Source organism: Xyrauchen texanus, chromosome 3, assembly GCF_025860055.1.
Source record: "Xyrauchen texanus isolate HMW12.3.18 chromosome 3, RBS_HiC_50CHRs, whole genome shotgun sequence".
NCBI classification, from domain to species: Eukaryota; Metazoa; Chordata; class Actinopteri; order Cypriniformes; family Catostomidae; genus Xyrauchen; species Xyrauchen texanus.
The window spans coordinates 46,617,407-46,639,243 of NC_068278.1; the positions used below are offsets into that span (position 1 = coordinate 46,617,407).

Consider the following 21,837-nt stretch of genomic DNA (forward strand, 5'->3'; position numbering starts at 1 on the left):
TATTAGGGCTGTCAATCGATAACATTTTTAATCAAATTAATTACATGGTGTCCCGATTAATTAATCGCGATTAATCGCATATACAAATATTTGCTGAAAAAGTCCCTCATATAACAATAATTCAATATATAAAGATTATACATATTTATATCAATATATAATTATACATAGTTATCTTTAAATATTTAAAAATTATATTCAGATAATTAAAATGCATACATTCTTGTAGCAGAAGAGTTAATCATTGATAAAACAATATAAAAGCGGCTTTAGAATACAATGTATTGTTTACTACCATATTATTGAACATAAGCCAATCATTGGCATACAGTTCACAGCAATCCATTTCACAAGTGAATTTGTCAATCAGTGGGAGATTTATTATGAGGGCTTGTTTAAGAGCCCATCAATGTACACCTGCGTCAGATATTTGTAATTTTTTTTTTAGAAACAATCCAGGGGTATACATAGTACACAATACTACAGATATATATTACAATAATGCCAAGACATTATATTCATTACATAGTGCAATGGTTTTCAGTGCTTTGGAGTTGTTGGAGGTACAAAGAGTATTTAAATAATATTTGAAGTCTATACAAAAAAGTGCAAATAGGGGCTTTATAGACATAAATTTACACTTCTGTATAAAAAAAACTTGGCAAGAAAAATAAACAGATTTATCAGAAAATATTAACGTTATCATTAACTAAATATTAATGTTATCAAAACAGTGAAAACCAAATAAAATGTCTTTATAAAGCAAAGAAAAACTAGTTAAAATAGAGGTACGTACAAACAAACAAAATGTTCTCCAAAATACTACAGCGTGGGCACATTCCCAAAAAATGTGGGGAGCAGATCAATCTACAGCATTACTAAAGGAGCAAAGTGGATCTATTTCAGGGAGCATGTTTCTTAAATAAAGATTGACTGGGTAAAAACAGTTTAACCTTGTTGGTAATTAAATATTTGTGAGGTAAAGACCACACGACCTGCGTCAGACATAGGCCTGCTTGTGTCACGTCTCGGGTGTGTTGCGTCATAAAAGTAAAATGTTTAGGTCACTGTGTCAAGTTAAATATAGTTTAATACTCAATTTTTAAACACATCTTGAGATCCCTTGGTTCGCATGTTTATGTTGTGTGTCCGCTGAAGAGTTGTTAATGTTTTGTTCACTGAAATAAACTGTGTGTTGCTCATACAGCTGAAATTTCACTTACTGCCCTCTGGAGTAAACAGGTGGCACTACAAGTTTGAATCTCTTAGGAAAGCATTGCGATTAAATGTGTTAAGTTTTTTAGAGCTTTATTTTTGTAAAATTAATCGCATTAAATCGACAGCCCTAATGTATTATATATATATATATATATATATATATATATATATATATATATATATATATATATATATATATATAACACATTTGTGAAAATACTGCATGTTTGTAACGTTTTAGCTAGCAATGGCAATGACGATGACACGATGACGATGAAGTGAATTGAAGAACCCAAGTGCAGTTTATTTACAATCGTGAAAACCCTAACTAAACACATGAACTAAACTAAACATAAACATGACTAGACTTAAACATGGCTTGACTTAAACATGGTTACATATACATATATCAGTACTAACAAGAAACAATGGCAAACATGAGGGCTTAAATACACAGACATAGGGGAACATAAACCAATGATCAAACAGAACAATAAACAAGATAACAGACTAATAACGTAAAACCAATTACAGACTATAACGAATAACAAGGTCATCAAACAATGAACCAATGAAAACAAGACACACGAACATTGAGGAAAAACAGGACATCACATGACTAGGGAAACATATGACTACTTTACAAAATAAGAGACATGAAAAACAGGAAACAACAGAATAAACATGACAATGTTATTGCACCTATACTTGTTTTTGATGCTCTTCCCAGATGCTGGACAACTGTGTCCCGAAATTAAGTTAAATGTCTTTTTTTTGGCTTTTTACTACTGTCGGTGGTGCCTTTTTCTTGTGATACCAATAATTTAAATTTATATTTCTAAGTAGGAAAACAATTTCACTATACACAGAAAAGCACATTATAGTACACAAATAAAACAAATAACCATTAATTCTTATGTAGGCTATGGTAATACATAACTACACTTATATTATCTATACAATACTTAACAGTTTATTGTGTATTATATGTATTTGTTTATTAATTATAGTAATTATAAAGTATTAACAATTTCCATAGTAGCCTAATGAAAGGAACATTAATGACCCCTATTCATTTAAATACATATTTAACATGAAGTTGACATTCCATGGTTCTTAGTAGTGTACTGTACACCATTCCATAAATTCACTGTATGCCCACCTCTTCAGACACTACTACACCACTGTGTAACAGGAGGAGGCAGGACAGGTCACATACAATATTAAAAGCAAAAAAAATGGGGGCATGAAACACAACAGGAAACAGTAGACGTATGGGTGTGAGCGTGGGCGAACTATATTATTAATTTTAATTTTATGCACACATGCTGTTCCTCATGTTTCCTTTTAAATAACATATACATTATATAACAGCCATAGATGTGATCTATCTGTGCCACACACGCACATACACTCACTCACTAATGATTTTTCTATACTAATGTGAGCTTGTGATAAAGATTTCATAGCTTCAGAAGAAGGTGAAAGTTATCGTTTATTTATGAATCATAATGTGTTTTTTCATGATCAAAACACTGCATCAATGAAAGAAAAAAAATTATAGATCTCCCAACCCCTACACAGTAGATCAGTTTTCAGCCATTTTTCTTAAAAGGAAAGAAATCAAACAGTTGCTTTTTAGTTCGTCTGTGTGTGCATTTGCATTTTTGTCTCCAAAGCATAAAAACACACCCTAAGGCTAAGCGTTAGGCATTTTCATGATGGATAGAAAGGCATGTTGTTCAGAGAACAGCCACAGAGATATTTGTATATGAGGTTTTCTTTGTGGGAACACAGTTAAATGACAGTGATCACAAAGATGCATTCAGATAAATAGCTGCTTCTAAAGCCTGTAATAAAGACAATTAAAGAGGCCTGAGAGGTAAAGCTGTTTTAGATCATTTGTGTACTGCTCATTCAGGTCGATTAGACCACTTTATTAACATGTTAGTTTGCCTCATGAGAGAGGTTAGGGAAAAGCAGAGGCTTATTCACTCTTTAAAGCTTCACGTCCAATTATTTTTTTCCTGCTTTGGGATGCTTTTGGATCTCAAATGTCAGATTTATTACACTTTGCCCTTTTTTTAATGCATTTCATCTAGCATGCAGATATTCACATAAATAAGACAAAATTCCCTCTGACTTTTGAAAGTAATCTGAAATTAAAGGGGTCATGACATGAGAAACCAAATTTGCCTTGATCTTTTGGTATATAAGAGGTCTTTGTATCATTAAAACGTCCTGCAAGTTTAATATTTTAAGACGTCCTCCCCATTCTAAACGAATCATTTATTTAATCAAGCTCAAAATACAGCTCGTTCTGGATTCATGGTTAGAAGTGACGTGTCGGTTAGAAGTGACGTAACAGCGTTTGCATATGACCGCCTCCAGCACAAGATAACTACACTTTAAGCGCAAGACAACTACGCTCATTTCGTATCGCCGTGTGCCTCACAAGTGTTCAGTCGATGGACAGCGAGCTCTGACAGAGACTACTTGTACACAGGAAAATTACGATGCCACACAGATGTGCTGTTCCTGGCTGTGGTCAAACAAAACCTCTGAATAAGCTGCCGAAAGATCCAGACGTCAGGGAAAAATGGATGCAGTTTATTTTTTGCGGACGTCCCAGTCACGGCAGTGTTAACTTAAGCGTTTGTTCTGTACATTTTAAGGATGACTGTTTTGAGAACAAATCTCAATATGATGCTGGCTTTGCCAGAAAACTGTTGCTCAAAGATAAGTCCGTGCCGACTATTCTGGGAACAACGACGACGCAAACTGTAAGTAATCTATTTTAAACTTTAAACTACTTTTTAAAGCGCAATTTCATTCATTATGAATAATCACAGTGTTTTTACTTAGTTTACTTGCATATTGTTCTGGCTGGGGCGTCAATAATTGATACATAGGCACTGACGTTAGCCAATCATAACAGTGGGCGTTAACACTGAAGTCTTAAATGGAAAACGCCCCCAAAACAGACTGTTTGAATCAGAGGATGAGAAACAGGGTGGGAAAAGGTCATAAATCACTAGATTTTAAAAGTTTTTCTTAAAAAAAAATATATTAATACTATAATTGCACCTAAGGGAACATAATAATACAATAAAAAAACCCATGTCATGACCCCTTTAATCTGAAAGTAGAACCAAGAAGAAATGTTTATTGCTCACTGGTTTCTCTATCATTGCTCAAGAGACCTAATAAAGTTCTTAGTTATATTTTATTTAATGATTAACTTTGTTTCACATGTTTCTCTAACAGTATTCCTCTTTGGACACAAATAAGACAATTCTTGACATACAGTTAGACCTGTGGTTTTCAAACAGGCCTTTGAAAAGTGCATTTTCAAATACATTTAAAAATATTTCTCTTCTGGTTTAAACATTTTATTTTGCTATAATAGAAAAACTATTCTGTCAACTTAATAAAAGTAAATGTTTTCTATTAAAAAATTATAATATTCTTTTAACAATTTTGCTTTAGTACAATGGCACTATAAAAGCCAATTGTTTAATTTTGCAAAAACATGTCTTTAAAATATCAAGTTTGCTATTTGATTCATATTGTGTGTTTCTCACAAGGGATCATCATATTTGGGGTCCTAAAATATGGTCTTAAAACCCCTGATTTAGAGTATAGAGATGCAAAATTCATGTTGATTTTGTACCTCAGATAATTTGGTACTGGAATTTTTACTGGAATCTCTGACATCAGACTTTGGGATATTGGCATATCTGAGCACAGTGTGAGATTTTGTTGAGGTGTTTTCTGAAATTCTAGAGCATGCATATTTGAGATTACTAGTGTCTTTGTCTTACAAGGAGCAGGAAACTTTAAGGAATAGTTCACCCAAAATGAAAATTCTCTCAACATTTGCTCAACCTCATGCCATCCCAGATGTGTATGACTTTCTCTGTAGGTTCATACAATACAGGTGAATGGTGACCAGAATTCCAAAAGCTCTAAAAAGTAGATAAAGGCAGCATAAAAGTAATCCATAAGACTCCAGTGGTTTAACTAATGTCTTCTGAAGCGATCCAGTTGGTTTTTGGGTGAGAACTGACCAAAGTTTGACTCCTTTTTCATTCTACATCTTGACAGCAGTCTCCTTGACGATCATGATTTCAAGATTACAAGGTAATCCTTTTAGCGCATGTGTCAAGCATTAGGAACTTTAATCAAGCTTGAAATCATGATCGTGGCTAGAGACTGCAATGGCAAGATGTACAGTGAAATAGTTGTTACATTTTGGTCTGCTCTCACCCAAAACCAACTGGATTGCTTCAGGAGAAATTGAGTAAACTACTGAAGTCTTATGGATTACTTTTATACTGACTCTATCTCCTATTTGGAGCTTTTGGGGTTTAGGTCACCATTGACTTTCATTGTATGGACCTACAGAGCAGATATATTCTTCTAAAAATCTTTGCTTGTGTTCTGCAGAAGAAAGAAAGTCATAAACATCTGGGATGGCACGAGGGTAAGTAGATTATGAAAAAAGTTTCATTTTGGGGTGAACTAACCTTTTAAGCAAAAGCCTCTATTTGCTTACCATTTAATATGCTGTCTTGGAGAGACTATTGAGATTTGTGATTGAGATTTATCTTTCATTGGGGTGATTTCACTTATTTATTTATTTATTTTTATTTATTTATTTTTTTTCAAATTTATTTATCTACCAGTTTCTAGTTTTTACGAATAAAGAAAAACATACAAGTGAAATAAACAAGTGTATGCAGATTAATTCCACTTCATTTGTACTCGTCATTTCATACTTCGCTTTTCTCAGCACTAATAACTTGTCATTTAGCATGTGCCTTTGAACCAAAGTGATATACAGTGTTCAGTGGGCTGAAACAGTCCTGCTCGAGTAACCCAGAGTTCTGGATCTCTTCAGTTCTTTAGTTTATCCTCACCTTGGGTTTAAACCTTTGTGTTTGTGGCTCAGATCATTAAACACAAATCTTTCACCAACCCTGGTGAAGCCATTAGTTTTTATCAGCAGAAGAGTCTGTTGCCAGACAACTTGTATTATGAAATATGGAAAAACTATGATTTACTGCTATTATTATTATATATAGAGAGTATTGCCAGGACTGTGAATAGTCAATCATATTGCTTGACAGGTTTCACTCAGTCTGTGGTCATCAGTGTATGGTGGTTAAAAATCAGTCTGTGACACACACACACACACACACACACACACACACACACACACAAACACACACAGTGACAAATCCAGTCAGAGCTATCAAAATCTGGAAACAAGGCTGCCTTGAACAGGGCAAGGAAGAGGGGTGCAATCTGATTGACAGACCTAACAGTCATCAAAGTCCATCCATTCCATAGTGGATTTCTTTGCATTCAGTCACCTCAAGGAAAATTATGAAGAAACTGATAGATTTATACTGGCAATCATAATAATAGTGCTTCACACATTTCCCAACACTAGCTACCTTGGATGTGCCACCCTGCCACACCGACAGATACACCACTACTCTCACAGACCTCCACACCGAGTTCAACCAGTGTTTCTCTGACTTTGTGAAGATTGAACGAGATCTGGAGCTGGTGTCCTCTCCCCTTTCATTTGATGTGTCCCCAGATGTGCAGCTAGAACTGATTGACATCCAGTGCGACACTGCTCTCAAAAAAAAAGTTCAGTACATCCACACTGGACATCTTCTATGGCTCACTGAAGGAAACACAATTTCCGAGCCTGTGCAGGCACGCACAGAGGATTTTTTGGCTCCTCTTATGTGTGCGAACAAACTTTTTCTGTGATGAACTACAACAAGTCACGTTACAGATCCTGGCTGACGGATAAACATTTTTGCTCTGTGCTGCGTATTTCAACATCAGACAGGACACCAGACTTTGATGGTCTTGCAAAGAGAGGTGACCGTCTCAGTTGTTCCCATTAGGCAAAAACATTACATGGGTAGGCACTGCTTTTCATGACACAGTGTCATTCATAAATATCTCAGTTATAATTCATTCTCATAGGTTTGTTTCATTTACACGAGTAAAACAGAACCGAAAATGAATTCATGTGGTTATGTATAAGACAATGTGTTTGTCCATAAATAGTAAATATTAGCCTAATCTTTTCTTCATTCAGTGATGCAAGTCTGTACTGCAATGGTATTAACGTTTGAGGTAGATAAACAAGTAAAAACAGTCTCAAACATTTACACAAGTAATAACAGAACAAAAAAATGATTTGAGTAAAGTAATTACTTAAAAAAGTCAAAATTTTCAACAGAAAGTTCTTATTTTTTGAAACAACAACCCATGCTTTCTGGGCTGGCAAATAGTGTATTTTAAAGCAATCTGTCATTTCTACCAACATGATTAAAACAGTTTTCAATTCAATTGTCCTATGTGTGACCCTTCACTTATTTAATATTTTAAAACAATGTTGCCCACCCTTGGTATAGGAGGACTCTCCTCAAATACCACCAGTGTGTAGCATCTACCTGGATGACGCGACAGCAACCATAGTACACTAGTACGCTTACCACACAGCAGCTATTCATGGAGAGGAGAATGATGTCACTAATTCAGGGATGGAGATTATTATATTATGATAAATAAGGGCTAATGGAGGGAATTGGGCCAGGGCACCGGGTTATACCCCTACTCTTTAACAGAAGTGCCTGGGATTTTTAATGACCACAGAGAGTCAGGACCTTGGTTTAACGTCTCATCCAAAGGATGGTGCCTTTTTACAGTATAGTGTCCACATCACTATACTGGGGCATTAGGACCCACACAGACCACAGGGTAAGCACCCCCTGCTGGACTCCTTTATACCTCTTCCAGCAGCAAACTTATTTTTATTCAGGAGGTCTCCCATCCAGGTACTGGCCAGGCTATACCCTGCTTAGCTTTGGTGGGCAACCAGGCAAGAGCTATAGGGTGATTTGTCCTTAAAGAGAGGTTGTTTTTCTCTGTAAAGAGGAGGGACGTATCTTCTCTCCTCCCTAAAAGGGAGGGTTTATCTTCCTTTTCCTTGATGAGAAAGGGCTTATCTCCTCCTTAAAGGAGAAAACATTCGTCTTCTATCTTTATTAAAGTCAAGGTGTTATCTTAGTTGGCAAAGTGGCGAGGTCAGGCAAAGATGCTGTTCTCTGGAAATACGACCTTACCAAACATTCGTGAGAAGCATTTTTACTTAATCTCAACAAACGGTAATCAATTCACACAACTCTCCTGTCACTGGCTCATAGCCCCTCCCACAGAGGCTGTCCGCCCAGCCTTGTATCCACTCAATTAATTAAACTTTAAGTACCCTGCCACAGCATCTCTCATCCAAACAACATTTCCATCATCTCACAGCAGCAGCTGGAAGCAAAAGCGTCCACCTCCTGCCTGTTACCTCTTTTAATTCATTCTTCCAAACCATTCTGTGTAGATGTGCTGCAGGGGATCGGTTTTGCCCAGATCCTGAGTCTGTGCCTTTTTAAACATTGACTCTCCACCACAATGTCCAAGGCTACAAAAGCTCATTGTTCGCTTTGACCAATAGCCAGGGCACACAATAAACGAATCCATTTCTTTTATCTGGGCTTCGGAGTCGAGGATATTAACAAACTGTGGTGCGACAGTAAACTCATGAAGCTTGACCATTTCTCAGTCTCAGAAGAGTCTGCTATTCAGCCACAAGGTTACAGCCAGCTTTGATGTATGTGGGCTTTTTGTCTGGCATACAGCTTTCAGTCCTTCCCCCGTGAAATGATTCTCCTTTAGCGACTGTCCCCTCTTTGTTTCTCTTTTTATCTCTCTCTGTTTCGCCTGGTACAGCCGCACACACATGCAACAAATCCTCTAGCCAGTGTTATATGTTTCCAGCTCTGTTCTACACTCTACAAATCATGTTAAAATCTGTTGATTTAACAAAGGGCTTGATGGATGTTGTCCTTCTCGCTTTCTATTTCTCGCCCCCTTTCAACAGTGCTTATTCCTTCCCAGTAGTCCATCTTGTTGAAAGAGAGAGAGCAGAAAAGAGGAAACAGAGGGTCAAAGAGAAAAAGGGGAGAGAGAGAGAGATTTTTCTCTTCATTAGCGGTTGTAAAGAGAGAACTAGAGGAGAGGTTAGAGGTTTTAAAGGATCGATGTTTGCCGTTCAAGGCTCTGAGAAATATCCAGCTGAGGAGAGAAATGCGGCCCTCCATGAAATTTATGAGACCTTCCAGACGCACACCTTTAAAGCACTTTGTGAACCCATACACACACATACACACAGATTTTGGTTATATACACACCTATTGAAAGCTTTGAGATGTCATCGATCTGCTCGGTCCATATATCAATTTCTGTTCTCTGTCAATCTTGCCCTCCTCTTTTCTCTGGTCCTGCCTGAAGCTCTTTTCATACCTATTTTTCAAAATGATGACTCAAATTGTTTTCCAAAACCTATGAGCTGCCTTGTGACTTAAGAAGCTACTAGGACCGTAGCGAATATTAAATAATCATCTGATATTGGTTATTTAATCTAAATGCGATTATTATTCACTTCAAATTCCAATACATTTTACTATCAAAATAAGGGAATTTTAAGCGAATATGTAAATATCATGGACGGCACTTTTGTGTGTCTCATTTGCAGGTGTTTCAGGAGTACTCCATCCTAACTCCGACTGTCTCACTGACAGAGCAGTTCCTAAAAAGCGCATGAAGATTAACCAGTTATATAATTATTGGTTGCTTTATTTCTATGCTTGGCCCCGTCCATCTGAAATTAAATTATTTCAATAAATGTTTTTATTGATTTATTTTATGTATTTAAATAACTTTGGACCATTACATCAAATCCAGCTCCAGATCTTTGAGTCTTGTGTGTACTCCGAGATGGAATTCTTTAAGCAGCCCTGATAGAAAAGCGTCTTGTGTCCAGTGCTGAACTGGACTCTTGACTCTGTTTGGTTCTGTGATGAAGCTGAACTGCAGTGTTTGGGGTGATTTCTCATTTAGCCAACGACAGCCACTGTGTGTGTGTGTGCGTGCGTGTGCGTGTGTGTGAATGTAAGCGGGAGAGCGAGAATGGAGTAAGATAAAGGAGAGGATCATTTAGATCCAGCTCCCCGCTGAGGCACCAATCCCTCTTTATGGCTCGTAAAGACACCTCCTCACAGCAGAGCCCGACGTGCACACGTGCTGGAACCCACGCGCAAATTCCTTTGTGCCTAAGGAACGGAAGGGAACGAGAGCGAAACTAGCTTGGAGAATGACCTGATTTTACTCACCGTTCTGGGACTTGTTGTCAGTATATCTTTTTACCTCTTTTCCCTGATCAACTGAAATCACACACACACATAGGAGAGAGAGAGAGAGAGAGAGAGAGAGAGAAAGAGAAAGAAAGAGAGACTGCATGATGAGATAGTTGGTATCGGGGGCCCTGAGGTGAGCAGAATGAGAGTTTGTCCTTTTTATTGGCTGTAATTAGGATGAGGTCATTACCATGCGCCAAAGGCCTTTCACTGCTGGGAGATCATAAAATGCCACCTGAGCGATTTATACTTCTCTAACAGAATCCTCTGCAGCCTTTCACACACACTCAGGAGATGAGGGAGAACCTTAAATATATTTGTGTGCGCATACATTTTCATACTGTATATATGAAAAATTAGCACACACGTAGCTGGAAATGAGTGTTAATAGTAACAATTTATGTTTTACAGAATGGTTGACGGCTTTCATTCATTGAGATCATTATTAAAATTGACAACACTTTTTCTAATTACATTGCAAATAAAATTTCAGAATAATTACAATGTAATAACATATTAATTACTATGTTATAAAAACTTAATAAAACATCTTCTGTTTCTCTCTCTCTCTCTCTCTCTCTCTCTCTCTCTGTAGTGGTTCATCTGCTGGGCTTGCCGTGGCATCTGAAGAGAGTGGAAGGTGAGCTTTATGAGAATGGAATGAGTAAAGATGATCAGCCGCTACAGGGAGCAGATTTCACCTTCACTCCCATCCACCTGCCAGGACTCAACACCACACAGCCAGGTATGTGTGTATGTTACTGAAGTCTTCTACAGTAACATGATAACATTTCTATTCACTTTTCTCTCAACTCAATAATTTACACACAGCTGCACAGATGTCAAACATACAGCAGGAGAGTGTCTTTTATTTTTTATTACAAGAGTTTGATTGGCGTTTAATTCATGTCTTGTCACTAAACGACAGTAAATTGTTCTCTCTCAGATGACCCCCAATATCATAAGGTCATTTTTTTAAAAGCGTGAGATGTGTTTCTAACTCTTCAGACCTGTAGAGCTTGTAGTACAAATGAAATATTAATTATCCTTCTTTGTCAGTTTTTTTTTTTGCCATTTCAATAAAATAGAATAGAATAGAATCTTTAACATGACCTTGGTAAAACAGAACTAAAGATTTGTTGTGAAGTATGCCAAATTGACTCTTCCAATCATAATGGAGATTCCTTTGTAAAATATGCCTGAATTAAATGGATAGTTCACCCAAAAATGAAAATTCTCTCAACATTTACTCACCCTTATGCCAGTCTTTAGAAGCGATATGATAGCTGTGAGTGAGTAACAGATCAATTTAATTCCTTTTTTTACTATAATTTTCCTCCCTGCCCAGTAGGTGGCGATATGCAGTAAGAAAGCGAATCACCAAAAAAATTAAAAATATATATATATAAGAAAGTGAATGTAGAGATTTATAGGAAAAAAGGACTTTAATATTGATCTGTTTCTCACCCACACCAATTACATCGCTCCTGAATATATAGATTTTATGGATTTGTATGGATTATTTTATGCTCCATTTGTGTGCTTTTTGGATTTAACCCTGGCCACCATTCACTTGCATTGCATGGACCTACAGAGCTAAGATATTGTTTCTAAAAATCTTAATTTGTGTTTAGCAGAAGACTGAAAGTCACACATCTGGGATGGCATTTGAGTGAGTAAATGATGAGAGAATTTTCATTTTTTGGTGAACTAATTCTTCAATGTTGTAGCTTTAAGATATAACTCAAAGAAAAATAATACAGAAGTTCGTATAAAAGTACTTATTTTGAATAATTTGAATAAGTATGTACTAGGGCTGCAACAAATGATTATTTTGAATGATTATTTGACTATTCGGGCGATTATTGCAACAATTAATAATTTGCTCTTAACCGACTATTCAGCTTGTTCCTCGACTTTAAAGGTTGTATTAAACATAATTACTAAGAATAAAGAGGACAAAGTCATCTTTAAAAAATATCTAAATGACATTCACTGAATTACAAGGAAAAAACTTAAAGTTTAATTCAGTAAAAACTTTGCTGCAAAAAAATCAAGAGTTTTCATCTTGTTTTCTATTTAAAATGATCTAAAATCCTTAAAAAAAAAAAAGATACATTTACTTGAGAAGCTATTAAGATATTTAGACTTGATTTCAGAGAATGTATTTTGAATATAAGTGTATTTTTCACTTGTTCATAAAGAAGAAAATATACTTGTATTCTATATTCTAGAAGTCTAAATATATTATATGTTGCTACTCAGGTAAATGTATCTTGTTTTAATGATTTTTATATAATTTAGAATATTTAAATATTAAATAATAAACATTCTCTGCTAACAATTTTTCTTCTGCAGTATAGATCTTAAAGAAAATATACATTGTTTTAAAGGTATTTTGGAAAACAAGACAAAAACACTAATCAAATGTGTATTTTGTTGCAGTGTATAATGTCAAGTCAAGTCCTTTTTATTTGTACAGCGCTTTTCTCAACACACATCATTTCAAAGCAGCTTTTCAGAAAATTATGCTTTAAATGAAAAAAGCTGTAATATATTTATGTCTTTGAGTCAAAATAGAGTGGTTTAATAAAATAAAATAAAAAACATGATTGTAAATGGCACCTTCAAATAAATAATAAATTTTTTATTATTTAAGAATTAATTTCCTGTGGTGTCCATCTTGAGTCCAAGTTTCAGGCAGTGTCCAGTGAAGTATCCCATGTCTGATGGTTGGTGCTGGCATCAGTTCATCCTCTGGGAAGTCCATCGTAGTCCATCGACTGAACTTATATCTTGCTGGCACAGGTTGCAGTTAGTAGTCATCACTCAGCAACACATAGTAGTGATAGTCAGACAGCAGACAGGACTGGAGTCGGACATTAGGCTGGACCAGAACTGGATCTAGCAGGCTCTGGTAACCTCAGGATATGAATCCCGTGGTTAAGACAAGGAAACAAGTAGAATAATATTAGCGTAGATGCCATTCACCTAAACACGAATATACAGGGTTCCCACACGTCCTGAAAAACCTGGAATTTTGCATGGAAAATTTGAAAAAACCTAAATGTCCTGGGAAAATGTTTTGTCCTGGAAAATTAATCATTTGACTGTGATGCTAGCAAGGTTTCCATTACAAGCACAAAAACATGGCAATGTGAAACAACATCAGCGGTTAAGTGCGCTTACACCCTCGTGAGTTTGTCAATCGTGGTTCAACCGAGGCAGATCACTTGATTGGTTACAGCTACAACCAATCACGTGCCTTGTTTCAGTGGCGCATCCAAAGTAAGAAGCGGCATTAGTGAAGCTTCTCATTCATAAACAAACTTGGTACCCGGTACTTGTACTGACCGACTCAATGAGAGGGGCATGTTGTTTGTTTACTTCAGCATCGGCATGTAAGTCTACATTGTTCATATTGGAGAGAAAAGGGCGGAAGAGATATTCATTTCTAAAAGTGACAGATGTTTCTGCATGTTGAGGGGATGTCACATGACTTGTGTCAGCCCTGCCAAATATATTGAAGTCTATGAAGTGATGCATCAGCACAACCTCAGCTCCAACTTCACACCAAAGTGTTTTTCACACATGTTTTGCCTCACAAATTACTGTATGTCTTTAAGAGTACAAAGCTACATTAAATATTTTAAAATGGTTGAAATTTCTGAAGAGATGTTGAATGTCTCATAATTTCCCTCTTCGTCCTTCCGATGTACCATCCTCTTTGAAATCAGTGCATTCGCAGTATTCTCTGATGCAGCATAAACATTTAGTCAGTGTATAGGAGCCCTAAGCGGAGCTTTGACATCTCAACTCATGTGAAATGCACTTTACAATGACGAAGGGACATCATTGAAACTTAAAATTAAAAAATTGTTATTATGCAATTATTGCTGTTTTTTCATGTTCAAGTCATGTTCAGCAGTATAAACACTAGGGAAATGATACAGGGTATATCTGCTTTGTTTTTATAATGCTTAAACATTCTACTGAAGTCAGTAGATTTGACATGCAAATTTTAAAAATACCTATTATTCCCTACAAAATTTGCTTTTGTGACCAGGTCAGTGATATTTTGAAATGTACATATTTCCAATGAGAAAACGGTGAATTTGTGTCTTTTCGTTCACATAAAGTCAGAAAAAACTATGCCACTGAGAATACTGCTTATCTGGAGGTGAGAAACTTCTGTCAAAAACACACATAAAAAAGCTAAATAAAAGCTTGATTTAAATGGACACGCGTTTTTGCATAAATGTCCTGGAAATATCCTGGAAAATTGTGGCTTGTAAAGAGTGGGAACCCTGTTGTAGAATATGAGAAGTGTTTCAGGTTCTGGCAGACCAAACTAATGCAGCATAGCTATGAGTTGATAGTTAAATTAGGTGTTTTCCTGGCTGAAAAGATTGGTCTTTAGTCTAGACTTAAACTGAGAGAGTGTGTCTGAGTCCCGAACAATGTTCAGAGGATTATTCAATAGTTTAGGAGCCAAAAAGGAAAAGTATCTTCTTCCTTTTGTGGATTTTGATATTCTAGGTATTATTAACAGGCCAGAATTGTGCAATCTTAGTGATAATGATGGAATATAACGTTATAGAATGTCACATAAGTACTGTGGAGCTTGACCCTTCAAAGCTTTTTAAGTAATTAGAAGTATTTTAGAATGAATACAAAATTTAACAGGTAGCCAATGTAGCAATACTAAAATTAGGCTGATATGATCATATTTCTTGGTTCTAGTCAGCACTTTAGCAGCTGCATTTTGAACTAACTGAAGTTCATTTATGAAACCTGCAAGACATTCTCCTAGTAATGCATAACAATAATCTAGTTTTGAGGTCATGAATTCTTGAATGAGTTTTTCAGCATTAGAAACAGAGAGCATACAGTGTCGTAACTTAGCAATATTTCTGAGGTGGAAGAATGCTGTTATACAAACATAGGAAATGTGATTTTCAAGGGAGATTGCTATCAAATATAACACCTAAGTTCTTTTATTTAGAAGACGACGTGAGAATCAAATTATATTTTAGCGTCTTATTTTTAAAAGTTTTTGGTCCCATAATTAGTACCTCTGTTTTGTCAAAATTGAGTAGAAGGACATTTCTAGCCATCCAATATTTTATATAATTGATACATTCTTCTAACTTTGAGAATTTTGAAATTTCATTGGTTTCTAGGAAATATAAAGTTGGGTATTGTCAGCATAACAGTGAAAACTAATTCCATGGTTCCTGATAATGTCTCCCAGGGTAAGCATATATAAGGAGAAAAGGAGAGGCTTTAAAGCTGATCCCTGTGTCACTCCATACTTTAGTTTGATCTGATAATTTCTCATTTGTACAGACAAAGTTGTAGCGGTCAGATAAATAGGACCTAAACCAAGCTAATGCCCGTCCACAAATGCAAACATAATGCTCAAGCCTATCTAAGAGAATTTCGTGATCTGTGGTGTCAAAGGCAGCACTAAGATCTAAAAGCATAATGGGCTAAGACTACACTCTCTCAAATTTTTGTTCACTTTGCTTCATCTTTAACTCTCTCTTCATAATAGAGCTGCGTCTCACCAACTTTCTTCACGATAACATACACACCATGACAGTATAATATTGTTCAATACGTCATGAGTCATCACGAGAGTATGCATAAACCAGGTGCAGTTTCAATCTCTACCCCTAAGATTTGGTCACTTCACACAACTCATAGAAGCGGCGCTGACTGCATAGAGGAATGCTGGAGTTTCAGAGTTTATTTACTGTACATGACACATTTCCTTATTATTTGAACTTTAAAGGTGCAGTATGTAAGATTCAGAAACCTTTGTTATTACTGACACCTGTGGCCGTTAAGTGAACTGCAGCCAGCTACCTCTTGAGCTCGCGAGGGACGCGAGCATCGACCAAAACAACGATGTAATGTACGAAGAGACTGAACATGATCCAACGGCATCCTGCTGACAGATTAGCATAATTAAAATTACACAGTTATGATTGTTTTACTACAAGCTTTGAGACTGCATATCATATTATATTTGCCTCTCCAGTGCTGAATCAGGGCTAAAACAAAGTGTGGATATAGGTCTATATGGAATATGCAAGACTGTAGTTTGAAGTAATCACTTTTCTTTGCATGATACATTGACTGAATTTATACGATAGCCTATGTCAGCGTTAGCTAGCTAGCTAGCTTTATCAATAGCTTTTAGCTAAATTTGGTGGATGATGACAGTAGCTGTTTATGAAATAGACTGTATATTATAAATATTTTGACACAATTCAGTATTGATGTGATTCCATCACAGCCGTTATTTTGTTATATCCATGCGCTATTGTTTTATAATAATAGAATGTAGATATTTTCTGTATAACCAAGTTATGTTACACTAATGAATTGGTCTTTTGCATTATCTTGAACATTGTCTAGCATTCATTTCATGTGTTATTGTAGTTTACCCTGCTGATTAATTACAGATTAACATTGTTTATGACATTTACTGTGCAGGCACGATCAAGTTAGCTACAATTACACAGATCAATCCTTATGGCACTATATTTCACATGCTTTGCAGTTATGTAAGGTTACCTGTCCATTAAGAAGAATGCCAATTCAGGGTCGGTTTTGATCCCCAAAACCGAACGAAGTTCCCTCCAGGAATCAAATGCCCTGCCGATGTTTACTCTAGTTTTCACTCGACCATGATCACATTCCCGCTTATCCAGATGGGATTCACTAGATAAATAATGTTTTGTTTGTTTTCGTTTTTGTTTGTTTTTTTTTGGCTTACTCTGAGTTTGTGTAGGAGTCGTGTTATGCTGGGAGCTGGATGTTTGCTGGATTCCATCTCTTAAGATTATGTTACCTTGTGTTGTAGACTGTCTGGTTAAGCAGAAGAGAAGCTATTACTGTGGCAAGGCTCTCGGGACTGCGCATAAATGTCACATCCTTTGGATTTTCCCGTTCATATTTTAAGTTCCCCTTCTGTCGCTCTCTCCACGTTGTGTCGGAGAAGCGACACTAGGGGTCTCTCTTGAGCGCCGATATTCACCTCTGACCTATTGAAAAGGGCCAATGAGAGTTGGCAGTCAGTATTTGCATACCCCGCCCCCGCATACGGGTATTTAAGCGGGGAAATACGGAAGTTTAGTCAGAAAATTTCTTCAGAGCCGATGGTCTGTTTGCAGTCTGCTGCGAGAATACACACCCTGACCGTTCTTGTATCTCTGACGATCTGCTTGCTGTTGGATTTGACGGCGCACAACAGCGGCATTCTCTGTACTTTGCACGGCGTGCATTGTTGCCCCTGAGCACTTCGACAGCGCAGACACACACACACACACACTGTGTATTAAAAGAGTGATTTCCTTTAAAAGAGCAAATTTCTCTAAAAGAGCAAACACAGCGGCGTTGAACGTCCTTTTAAGGACGCGTCTTTTTCAAGATGCCTTTCCGCCCCTGTGTCGTTCCTGGATGCGGTAGAAGTCTCTCCGCTTCAGACAGCCACAGGCGCTGTCTCGTGTGTTTGGGCCGCGATCACACCGAGGCGGCGTTTGTGGATGGTTCATGTTCTCACTGCGAGAACATGACCATGACCACGTTGCGTTCGCGGCTTGCTTTCAATAGAAAGCAAGCCACCCCAGCCGCACCCCGCATTGCTCCTTCCCACGGGATCGAGGATGATGCGGTTGGCGCTGGGGGCGATTTGGGGGCGGCAGCGGGTGCGGTTTCGCGGGTAGCCCCCACGAACCTCCCGTTCCCGACACGCTCGCTGGTCCCCGTCAAGCTCAGGGCGATAGCGGCTCGCCTCACGGCCTGGCCGTCTATCCTCCCGAGTCCGAAGCAGATGAGCTCGCCGCTGCATCGGAGAGTGCGGTGTCTGATGCCGAGGACTCCCCTGGACTGCCGCCTTCGGGCCAGCAGTCCCAGGCTGAGGCGGACGCTCAGATGTCCGACATGCTTTCCCGGGCCGTCGTGAGCGTGGGGTTGGATTGGAACCCTTCGTCCTCCCCACAGCCTTCACGGTCGGATGATTGGTTCCTGGGGGCAGCGCGCCGTTCGCGGCCTCGCATCCCCCCGGTCCCGTTTTTCCCGGAGGTGCATGATGAGCTGACGTCTACGTGGAGAGCCCCGCTCTCCGCTCGTCTAGGTGCCACCCACTCCACTCTGTCCACCCTCGACGGCGGAGAGCGCCACGGATACGAGGCGATTCCCCAGGTCGATAGGGCAGTTGCGCACTATCTATGCCCCGGTAGCCCTACCTCCTGGCGGGGGTCACCCCGTACTCCCATCCAAGCCCTGTAGGACAACATCCTCGCTTCAACGCGAGAGCCTACAGTGCGGCTGCACGCGCTGCCTCCGCCCTGCATGCGATGGCCCTCCTGCAAGTCCACCAGGCCAAAGCTCTCAGAAGCATTCACGGGGGTGGACCTGATCCTGATGTGCTGCAGGAACTGCGCTCAGCGACCGACCTCGCCCTGAGAGCGACGAAGGCCACAGCGCAGGCACTCGGACAGACGATGGCCACCCTAGTGGTCCAGGAACGCCATCTTTGGCTCAATCTGGTCGAGATGCGTGTGGCCGACAAGAACCGCTTCCTCGATGCACCTGTCTCCCAGATTGGCCTTTTCGGCGACACCGTCGAGGACTTCAACAGTTCTCCCAAAAGAAGCAGACGGAGGCCATCTCCCATATCATGCTCCGCCGCAGACCTGCCGCTACGGGCCCTGCCCCGTCTGCCCGCCGAGGGCGTCCCCCTGTGAAGAAACCAGCTCCTGCTCCGCCTCAACCTGGGCCCAGCTCTCAGCCCCAGCGTCGAGCACCCCTCAGGCGGCGCACGCCCCCTGTCTCACGAACCCCCTCTAGGACCCGGAAGGCTCCCAAGCGTTCCTGAGACAGCCGACCCAGAGCCCAAGACGTTAGCTCCGGAGGTGGTAAGACCGCTCCGTCCCCCGGTGGAGGGCCGGGAGGAGAATCCTTTGTTTTTTCATTTGCCACACCCCCTGACAGGGGCTGTGGTACCCACATTCTCAATAAAAGATTTCCTTTGCCTCTGGGTCACCTGGCCCACAAATGCCGTTCTCACGGCAATCTGCTTTGAGATTACGACAGTCCCGGTACACCGGACGTGGCGATCCCGCATTCTGCCTGCCTACGACTGCCCCCCGGCCGACCGGTTCAGACGAGTCCAGAGGACGCCAGCAGACCTCCTCCTCAGTCACGAACCCGCCCCCTGCCGGGTGCGCGGAGCAAGGTAAGTGCTTTGAGTCTATTCTCATCACCCCAGCCTCAGGCCGCAATGAAGCCGCCCGATGCTGCATTATCTGTTCCGCCCCGCTGCGAGGCCCCGCCGGGTACGTCCAAAATACTCGTCCCTTTGGTGCCCCTAGCGCAGAGCTGGGAAGCGTGGTTTTCGCTTCCCAACGCATCACACTGGCTGCACCGGACCATTCCACTCGGTTACGCAATTCAGTTTGCCCGGCTCCGCCCCCTTCAGGGCGTCCGCTTTCCACAGTAAGCGGCGAGCATGCCAGTTCCCTGCGCACGGAAATCTCGACCCTCTTAGCCAAGGCGCGGTAGAGCCCGTCCCTCCAACCGAAATGAGGAAGGGTTTCTACAGCCCTTACTTCATTGTACCCAAGAAAGGCGGCGGCTTACGACCAATCCTGGACCTGCGAGTTTTCAATCGGGCCTTGTTAAAACTCCCGTTCAAAATGCTCACGCAGAGAAATATTCTGGCTGGCGTTCAGCATCTAGATTGGTTCGCAGCGGTAGACCTGAAGGACGCGTACTTCCATGTCTCAATTCTGCCACGACACCGACCCTTCTTACGGTTCGCGTTCGACGGCCAGGCGTTTCAGTACAAAGTCCTCCCCTTCGGCCTGTCTCTGTCCCCTCGCGTCTTGGCGAAAATCGCAGAGGCGGCTCTTGCCCCGCTACGAGTAACCGGCATCCGCATTCTCAACTACCTCGATGACTGGCTTATCCTAGCACACTCTCGAGAGTTACTATGCACACACAGAGACCAGGTGCTCCGGCCGCTTGGGGCTTCAGGTCAACTGGGAAAAGAGCAAGCTCACTCCGGTTCAGAGCATCTCTTTTCTCGGGTTGGAGTTAGACTCAGTCTCAATGACAGCACGTCTCACGAGCGAGCGTGCTCAGTCGGTGCTGGATTGCCTCGCTTCCTTCAAGCCAGGCACAGTGGTCCCTCTAAAACTTTTCCAGAGGCTCCTGGGGCATATGGCGTCCTCCGTGGCGGTCGCACCGCTGGGGTTGATGCATATGAGACCACTCCAGCACTGGCTCCAGACTCGAGTCCAGAGACAAGCATGGCACCACGGCACGCATCGGGTAAGGATCACCCCCGCCTGCCTCAAAACACTCCGACCCTGGACAGACCTCTGCTTATTACGGGCAGGAGTGCCCCTGCAGCAGGTGTCCCAACGCGTTGTGGTCACAACCGACGCCTCCCGGTCTGGGTGGGGTGCCGTGTGCAGCGGGCACGCAGCAGTGGGCCGTTGGAAAGGGGCCCCGCTGCGTTGGCACATCAACTGCCTGGAGTTGCTGACCGTCCTTCTCGCCCTCAGGAAGTTCCTCCCGTTAGTTCGGGACAAACACGTCCTCGTGAGATCGGACAGCACCACGGTGGTGGCGTACATAAATCGCCAAGGCGGCGTACGCTCCCGCCACACGTCACAACTCGTGACTCAGGTCGCTGCGTGCCACTCCCATCCCCGGCAAGCTCAACGTCGTAGCAGACCCAGCCCTTTCACGACAACGCCTGCCCGGCGGGGAGTGGAGGCTTCACCCCCAGTCGGTCCAGCTGATTTGGGAACGGTTTGGCAGGTAGACCTGTTTGCCTCCCAGGAAACCTCCCAGTGCCCGCTCTGGTACGCCCTAACAGAGGCTCCCCTTGGGACAGACGCGCTGGCACACAGCTGGCCCTCGGGGCTGCGCAAGTACGCATTTCCCCCAGTAAGCCTTCTTGCACCGGTGCTGTGCAAGGTCAGGGAGGACGAGGAGCGAGTCACGTTAGTGGCCCCCTACTGGCCCACTCGGACTTGGTTCTCGGAACTCAGACTTCTCGCGACAGCTCCTCCCTGGCGAATTCCCCTGAGAGAGGGCCTCCTCTCTCAGGGACGGGGCATGCTCTGGCACCCGCGCCCAGACCTCTGGAACCTCCACGTCTGGTCCCTGACTGGAGGTTGAATCCCTCCCGGCCAGGCCTAGTTCCCTCCTGGGATCTCTCGGTAGTCTTGGCAGGACTCCAGAGACCCCCCTTCGAGCCGCTTGAATCAATTGGACTCAGGGCCCTCTCTCTTAAGACGGCCCTGCTGATCGCGCT

General features: G+C 41.0%; 1 protein-coding gene across 1 annotated transcript in view; it reads left to right on the top strand.

Moving 5' to 3' along the window:
• Positions 1-21,837, top strand: part of LOC127633466 (teneurin-1-like) — a 317,015-nt gene that overhangs the window by 180,014 nt on the left and 115,164 nt on the right. The window contains exon 6 of the mRNA XM_052112592.1: positions 11,092-11,241. Within this exon, the coding sequence (XP_051968552.1) occupies positions 11,092-11,241 (150 nt within the window). The remainder of the gene's footprint in view (positions 1-11,091; positions 11,242-21,837) is intronic.